At 47.9% G+C, this 8,107-nt stretch overlaps 3 protein-coding genes across 3 annotated transcripts, besides 7 other annotated features; all 3 read left to right on the forward strand.

Annotated features, from left to right (window-relative positions):
- Positions 1–8,107: part of a sequence feature (heterozygous, Esmeraldo-like haplotype) that runs on past the window's edge.
- Tc00.1047053507803.30 (uncharacterized protein) lies at positions 247–2,661 on the forward strand (the record flags this gene model as incomplete). The annotated part of the gene is made up of 1 exon (XM_804871.1): positions 247–2,661. The coding sequence occupies one exon, from the start codon at positions 247–249 to the stop codon at positions 2,659–2,661; it is 2,415 nt and encodes an 804-aa protein (XP_809964.1).
- Positions 2,756–2,817: a microsatellite.
- Positions 2,995–3,026: a microsatellite.
- Positions 3,313–3,333: a sequence feature (AT_rich).
- Positions 3,468–3,497: a microsatellite.
- Positions 3,695–3,729: a microsatellite.
- On the forward strand, positions 3,817–7,122 carry Tc00.1047053507803.40 (uncharacterized protein; the record flags this gene model as incomplete). The annotated part of the gene is made up of 1 exon (XM_804872.1): positions 3,817–7,122. One exon carries the CDS (start codon positions 3,817–3,819, stop codon positions 7,120–7,122), a length of 3,306 nt encoding a protein of 1,101 aa, XP_809965.1.
- Positions 7,396–7,460: a sequence feature (T-rich).
- Tc00.1047053507803.49 (histone deacetylase, putative) lies at positions 7,686–8,107 on the forward strand (the record flags this gene model as incomplete). The annotated part of the gene is made up of 1 exon (XM_804873.1): positions 7,686–8,107. A coding segment is annotated over one exon (422 nt), but the record flags the coding sequence as incomplete, so codon positions are not given.

Here is an 8,107-nt window from a genome sequence, read left to right on the forward strand (position 1 = left end):
CGAGGGCGAACTCATTGTTATTCTACACAATCTGCCACCATTTTTTATGAAATGGTGTTAATATGTGTAATGGTTTTCTTTTTGTGTCTGACAAGGCAACATCTATTACTTTTCCGTTTTGTCCAGTTTTTATTTATTTTACTTTTTTGGGGGGGGCTCTTTTTTTATTGTTGTGTAAACTGGAGTGACTTGTAGATCAAGCGGTGTTAACCACAGATTTTATTGTCCACGGTTATTCCTTATACAATGGGAGGAGGCATTTCTAATGCGAATCAGAGGGAAAACGCTCAGGATGATGATGGAAATGAAAAAAGGCAATGGCGCATTGATGACGGAAAGCGCAAATTTATAACTTCAACAGTAGATTCAGCAAATAAGGGGTATACTGAAGGCATGAGTGACCCTCTTGGTGCGAGGGGAGTTCCTGATCCTGTGGAAAGTACGACTCCACGTAGTAAATTAACTTTTTTTAAAGGGAATTCCGAAAATCCTATGTCGGGAGCTGCCTCAGCTGGCAACTTCGGTAAAGGGGCCGGCAACAGCAGCTCCACGAACTCAATGCGGAACATGCGGAATGCTTCCGTGGCGGTCCAAGAGGATTCCGAAAATCCTATGTCGGGAACTGCCTCAGCTGGCAACTTCGGTAAAGGGGCCGGCAACAGCAGCTCCACGAACACAATGCGGAACATGCGGAATGCTTCCGTGGCGGTCCAAGAGGATTCCGAAAATCCTATGTCGGGAGCTGCCGCAAGTAGCATCTTGGTTAAAGGGGCCGGCAACAGCAGCTCCACGAACTCAATGCGGAACATGCGGAATGCTTCCGTGGCGGTTCAAGAGGATTCCGAAAATCCTATGTCGGGAGCTGCCTCAGCTGGCAACTTCGGTAAAGGGGCCGGCAACAGCAGCTCCACGAACATAATGCGGAACATGCGGAATGCTTCCGTGGCGGTCCAAGAGGATTCCGAAAATCCTATGTCGGGAGCTGCCGCAAGTAGCATCTTGGTTAAAGGGGCCGGCAACAGCAGCTCCACGAACACAATGCGGAACATGCGGAATGCTTCCGTGGCGGTCCAAGAGGATTCCGAAAATCCTATGTCGGGAACTGCCTCAGCTGGCAACTTCGGTAAAGGGGCCGGCAACAGCAGCTCCACGAACACAATGCGGAACATGCGGAATGCTTCCGTGGCGGTCCAAGAGGATTCCGAAAATCCTATGTCGGGAGCTGCCGCAAGTAGCATCTTGGTTAAAGGGGCCGGCAACAGCAGCTCCACGAACTCAATGCGGAACATGCGGAATGCTTCCGTGGCGGTTCAAGAGGATTCCGAAAATCCTATGTCGGGAGCTGCCTCAGCTGGCAACTTCGGTAAAGGGGCCGGCAACAGCAGCTCCACGAACATAATGCGGAACATGCGGAATGCTTCCGTGGCGGTCCAAGAGGATTCCGAAAATCCTATGTCGGGAGCTGCCGCAAGTAGCATCTTGGTTAAAGGGGCCGGCAACAGCAGCTCCACGAACACAATGCGGAACATGCGGAATGCTTCCGTGGCGGTCCAAGAGGATTCCGAAAATCCTATGTCGGGAGCTGCCTCAGCTGGCAACTTCGGTAAAGGGGCCGGCAACAGCAGCTCCACGAACATAATGCGGAACATGCGGAATGCTTCCGTGGCGGTCCAAGAGGATTCCGAAAATCCTATGTCGGGAGCTGCCGCAAGTAGCATCTTGGTTAAAGGGGCCGGCAACAGCAGCTCCACGAACACAATGCGGAACATGCGGAATGCTTCCGTGGCGGTCCAAGAGGATTCCGAAAATCCTATGTCGGGAGCTGCCGCAAGTAGCATCTTGGTTAAAGGGGCCGGCAACAGCAGCTCCACGAACTCAATGCGGAACATGCGGAATGCTTCCGTGGCGGTTCAAGAGGATTCCGAAAATCCTATGTCGGGAGCTGCCGCAAGTAGCATCTTGGTTAAAGGGGCCGGCAACAGCAGCTCCACGAACACAATGCGGAACATGCGGAATGCTTCCGTGGCGGTCCAAGAGGATTCCGAAAATCCTATGTCGGGAGCTGCCGCAAGTAGCATCTTGGTTAAAGGGGCCGGCAACAGCAGCTCCACGAACTCAATGCGGAACATGCGGAATGCTTCCGTGGCGATCGTCGGTGATTATGCGAGCGACATGGCAGAATCTGAAAAATCCAATCTAGAGGTTGAACCGGGAGCAACGACTTCGCAGGGTTCGGTAATGAACGTAGCTGGGCCTTTTATTTGCCAATCATATAACAATGCAGTAGAAAAGACTAAAGGGTTGGGGCGTGCGCCGGCGCCGGGTTTTTTCCGGAGTGTTGTTGGGCCGTCACCAGACGTTTCAAACCTGACAAGGAAAAAAGTGACCTCCTTTCTGCGGCCTTGCGTCGCTACTGGGTCTGAGGAAAAAACTTCACGTGATGTAGCTTTTGATCCACCGGCTATGCCGTTCGTCACCCCGTCAACGGGAGGTGGCAGTGCACGCGGTCCGCTACGGATGCGTCTCAGGATTAAACAAGGAAATGAGGGAAGCCCAGTAGCACGTGCCGATACTCCAGAAAAAGGTTCGCTTCATAAATCGGGAGCGAAAAACAAGACAGTTCCTCCGTCTGCTCCATATAATTTGGACTTTGAGTGGTAAGGCATGTATGAGACAGATAATCAGGATAAGAGGAGAGTGCATTTTAAGTACAGGCTTCCATGGCAACGGCATCAGTGCTGACACCGTAAAAAACAACAAAAACAACAAAAACAACAAAAACAAAAACAACAACAACAACAAAAAAAAAAAAAAAAAAACGCAAAAAAAAGGGGATGAAATTGAAGGAAAAGGAGAAAAAAAAAAAAAAAGCCTCTTTTGGGGATCAATGGCAATATGCCATATTTTGGATTTTCTTTCATAATACTTCCTATTCTCTTTTCTTTATAAAAATTAAAATTCTCTTATGTGTACAAATACACCCCCCTTTTTTCCATAAATATATATCTATATCTATATATATATATTATGATGTGAGTTTCTAGTTTCTGCCATTTTTTTTTTTTTGATTGGGGTATTTAATTACGATTCCTAGTGGTTATATTTTCAATATCTCTAATAATTTCTGTACATCATGACTTTTACAGCCCCACGTGGCGTTTCTTATTGACAATATTTTTTGCGCCTTCTCCCAACGCCTGCTTTTCTTTCTATTTGGTGAGGTGGTAATGGCAATGCGTTGTATAACACATGTTTTTTACCATTTTACGGATAGTATGCTTCTCTCGGGTATTTATTATTTTGTCTGTGTAGAAATTTTTATTTTATTTTTTTCTCTTGCCATCTCTTTGTTTATTCCTTCTTTGTACAGGAAAAAATTGGCCACACTTGCCTATTCTGTTTTGCCGTTCGCGTGGCTTCATTTTACCTTTAAGAGGGACAAAAATAATTTTTTTGAACGCTGTGCAGTGTGTGTCTATGTGTGTATGTGTATGTGTTTTAGATATTGTGCTATTTTGTCTTGTTTACCTCGAACCCGTATTTATTTTTTTATTCGCCTTAGCAATCCCCCTTTTTCAGACAGACACATACACACACACTCCCTCTCTCTCTGTATATATTGCTGTGATTTAGTAGATATGTAATATGCATCCATGATACATTGCTGTTTTTTTTTTTTCCAATGTGGATATTATTTTTTTTCTTTACTTCTTTTTTTTTTTTTTTTTTCTCCTAGAAAGGGGAAAGAGGGTGCAGTCAGCAGTAATATACTGAGTGCATCCGGCAAGGTGGGGAAAAAAAAGGAGCAGCAGGAGGATGATGGATGGAATTTCACCGAAATCTGCTCAGTTGGGTTTGGATGCGGCCTCTTCACCACTCCCCGGTGAAGAACGAACATTTTTAATGCAGTCCCCACAGCGCAGTGCGACCGCAGCTTCTTACCACTTGTACCATGGCCGCGCCAACGCAGCGGAGGCGGCGCCATACCTCGTCGCGACACAAAGTCATGCTTATATGAACTTGCCGCCTGCCATTGATGTGGAAACGGTTGAAGAGGCCAAGGCCATGTTGGAGCATTGGGAGGCATGGAACTTTCATATTCAACAGCAACTGCAGCTTAACAGTAAACCATCATCCATGAACAAGATGGGCGACCATGCGCCTGCTCTCGCTGCGGATTCCCTTTACTCCCCGGCGTACCATCTAACAGGAACAAATGCTGAGACAATTGTTGGCAATTCACTTTGCAACAATATGACCGCAGAGCATTCACATCTTCACAATGAGTTAAAGGTGGAGTTGGGACCCGCTGCAAGAGTGATGAAGGCTTCAAAGCATCCATTTTCTGTTGCCACACGCACAACCGTTGCTACAGCTCAACGCATGGTTCGACCCGAGTCGACTCGCCGCAGCCGTGCACTGCTAATAAAAAGGGCGCTGGAGCTGGTGGGGAAGCCCCTGGGCCGCGCGGGCAGTGACGGCAACAACGGCGTGGATAACTTTGAGCAGCCATCAGCGGTGAAGCAGGCATCCAAAGATCGGGCTGACGTCGAATCCCAGGCAAACTTGGAGGATTCACTCACAGAAGCGGGGACTTTAGTAGATTCCAATTTAGAGGAAATGAAGATAAAGTCCGATCCACTTGCTCTAGTGTGGCGACTGCAGCGGCGTCTTAGGGAGGAGACATGGCGATCGGCAACGGACTCACTGGCACACTTGGAAGCGAGTAACGGCGGCTCTAAGAAGGATAATGACAAATTGTTGGCGTGGCCGGAACCCCCATCCCGCCTGCATCGGGAATTGAGCCATTACGAGGAACTTGGAAAATTCATTAGTTTGGTGCCCCTTGACTCGTTATCTGTCACAGCACGCGGAAAAATGCAAGGCGAGGATAATCACTCTATGTGGCTCTCTCAAATTCATGCTAGTCCAAAAGGTGCGGTGATAAGTAGAGGGGAGGAATACGCTCAGCAGCCTGAGGAAAATAAGGAAACTGTTAATGATGAAAGTTCTTCAGATGATTCTCCACCACGTGGCTTTCCAACAGTACTTTTGAGACAGAGTGCCGTGGCTATTCTTCCTACGCTTCAAACAGCAGTAGGTGATTTGGATTCCGAAAGCGGTGACTCTGTGGCGGAGGTGACACGTGAATTTCTAGAGGCAACAAGAAGTCGAGATGATACGTATGGGGAACTTGAAGAGGTGGTTGGTAAGGCTGAGCACTCTGGGCCTTCCGTGAGAACGGCTACGCAGTCAGAAGAATTTGGTGAGGTGAAATCGATGGCTGTAGAAGATGAGAAAGAGTGCACAACAACTTTAACGGATGCAGCTTTTGTTGCAAAGGGGGAGGAAAGTGAGGAGGATGCACTGGAAACATCCGGGAAAGATGAGAAGGAAGGGATTATGTTGCTTGCCAACGATAAGGGCCAACATATTTCTGAAAAAGGGGCTGCGAGCCAGAGCGAATGCAAAAACTCTTCAATGGTTTCTGAAGACTTACAGAATGGTTGCATTACTAATTTTGATGACATTTGTGCCATGCGTGAGTTAAAAGCCGAGGAATATACGAACCGCATTTCTCTCGTTATGGAAGAGAGTTTGCAAATGAGTGAACTCTGCATTTTGAGTCGTTCAGTGGCGATGAAATTTGCAAAAGGATCTTGTGCTGATTTTAGGCATAACTCCGTGAAGGAAGAAAAGTCCGTTTCGGCGTCCATTATAGGAACGGAAGATGTTTTGGGAAATGGAAATGAAATGGCTAGTAAAATGATGCCACAGCGGTGGATTGAAAGAATTTTGTTTAGCCCTCATTTTTACCAGTCACGTCCTCGACGCTGGCGCTCCAAAAGACGAAGGGGAAAAGTCCGCTCCCGATGTTTGACAGGCCTTCAAAAGAACTCTGGGGACATTGAAAAGAAGTTGCAGGCAGAAACCTTGAAGAAGTGCTTGAATGAGGCACTGAGTGCAGTGCAGGAGGCCCGTGTGGAGATCAACACCGAAGCGCAACGTTTCTCTAAGGAGAAAGCTGAGATGGAGGAATCCTTTATGGAGCTCCAGGAAAATTTAGCGGCGAAGGATCAAACCATTAATACCCTCCACTCCTCAATTCAGGATTCGCATTTGGTCATTGACCAGCTCAAACGGCGAATTGATGGGAATGCGAGGGAATCTGCAGCTATTGAAAAAATTATACAGGTGACAGTCGCAGAACTCCGCGTTGCGAACGACGCATTGGAATCCGCAGCAGAAAAACACGAGAATGCATTGCGTGCTCAGGCAGAGTTATTTGGAGCACGATTGTGTGAGACAATGATTCTGCTGCAGGAGGCGCGTAAAAAGTCGGAGGAGGAACTTCATTGTGAGAGGGATAAATTTGTCGCTTTGGAGCGTGCGGCGAACGTCCGCCTGACGGAACTGCAAAGCAAGTTATTGGAATCAACTGCAACAGAGCAACGAGCATTGAGACTTGCAGCGGCACTGGAGCGGGCATTGTTGCTAGCCAAGAGCTCTGTCGAGAAACACGTCGCGGAAAAGAAATTGATTTCCCTTGAACTGTTTGATGTGGAGGAACGTCTCTGGAGCGCGCGGGGACAAACCGCTGCAGCTGTGGCGGTCATAGGTCGATGCGTACTTATTTCACTTATCCAGCGTTGCTTCAGTAGATGGATGCGCAAGTGTCGTGAGTCAAAATGCCGCACGCTGGAGCGTGTGCAGCGCGAAAACAACGAGCGGCGACGTGAGTTGATATTGTGGTGTGACCACGTTTGCTTCCCGGATATCGCCGCTGTGCCGGTGCGACGCACCAGGCAACCAGTGATATCGTCTAACGTTTCATGTGAGAAAGCGCCTGTGTCTCTCACTGCCGTCGCGGGGGCACGGGCAAAGCGCATTGGATCGGCTCCCGCCGTTGCCATGGAAGCATCGGAGCCGCGTATTTCAGGAGAGACGCTTCCTCGTTTTTGCGATGTCACCAAACAAATGGCACATGAGCGGCAGCGAGCGGCGGCGCTTTTAGCGGAACGGGATGCCTTGCGCGACGCACTCCGGGAAAGCAGTGCCGCGAATAGTGAGTTACTTCACCAATTGGAGGTGACCCTGCGTGGTAGCACAGCTCCACAATAAAGAAGAATTCGTTGTTTTTTCTTTTAATGGCAGCGCATCTTACAAACAACAACGATGAGAATAAAGTGAAAGGACGTATATTTTTTTGTGATGCATTTCGACCCTGCAACACCTTCCGTTTGTTTTCTTTGTTTCCGCTTTCTTATCGACCTCTTTATCCACAGGGTGGGACGCTTAAGAAGAAAACATAAACTGGGCGAGGAAATTGTTGGGGTGTCACTCTGTATTGCAGTATGTGTTGGGTGTTTGGTTGAGTGGTAACAACCTTTTACCTTTTTTTTTTTTTCCTTTTCCTTTCTCTTTTTCTCAGTCTTTTTTTTTTTTTTTTTTCTTTTTTTGCGGTTTTTCACTCCTTCTGGGATATGTTGTAAAAGGGTTTTTTTTCCTCTCTCTCCCTCTCTCTCTCTATATATATATATTTATATCCTTGTCTGGGCAAAATATTGTGTTACTTTTGCTGTTGTTTTTGTTGTTGCTTCTGGTACCGATTTTATTGGTTTTCAGCTGTCGTTGTTTCTCCGTCGCATTGATCTCTCACTGATGAACACGCAGGTTGCATATAAATGAAGAAGCGGCGGCCTCAGCGGATGAGAGGGTTTGGAGCAAAGCTCGACGGTGATGTCACAGTACGGCGCTTTGTGGCACCACAGTTGCGCACAACTACCGCCATACGTCGTGGGGAGATGCTGGAGCCGATTGGGGAGGTGGCAATGCGTGTTGGCGTGGATGCCGCAACGGTTGAGGGATTGGTGGATGCACAAGGCCTTGCACTTTTTGGTAAATTGCAGCACGGAGCGGAGGTGTTTCTTGCAGGAGCCGTGGCTGAGAGAAGCGATAAACATAACAGCAACTGCGATGATAGCGGTGGGATGCTCTCCTTGCAACCCCCAGATGCATCGGTGATTTGGGCGTACGATTCACGCATGTTGCTCCATGTGCCGCCTATTGATCGTATACCAGAGACGCCATATCGCTTGCAGCGGGC

The sequence above is a fragment of the Trypanosoma cruzi genome, genomic scaffold (genome assembly GCF_000209065.1).
Source record: "Trypanosoma cruzi strain CL Brener 1047053516459 genomic scaffold, whole genome shotgun sequence".
Lineage (NCBI taxonomy): Eukaryota > Euglenozoa > Kinetoplastea > Trypanosomatida > Trypanosomatidae > Trypanosoma > Trypanosoma cruzi.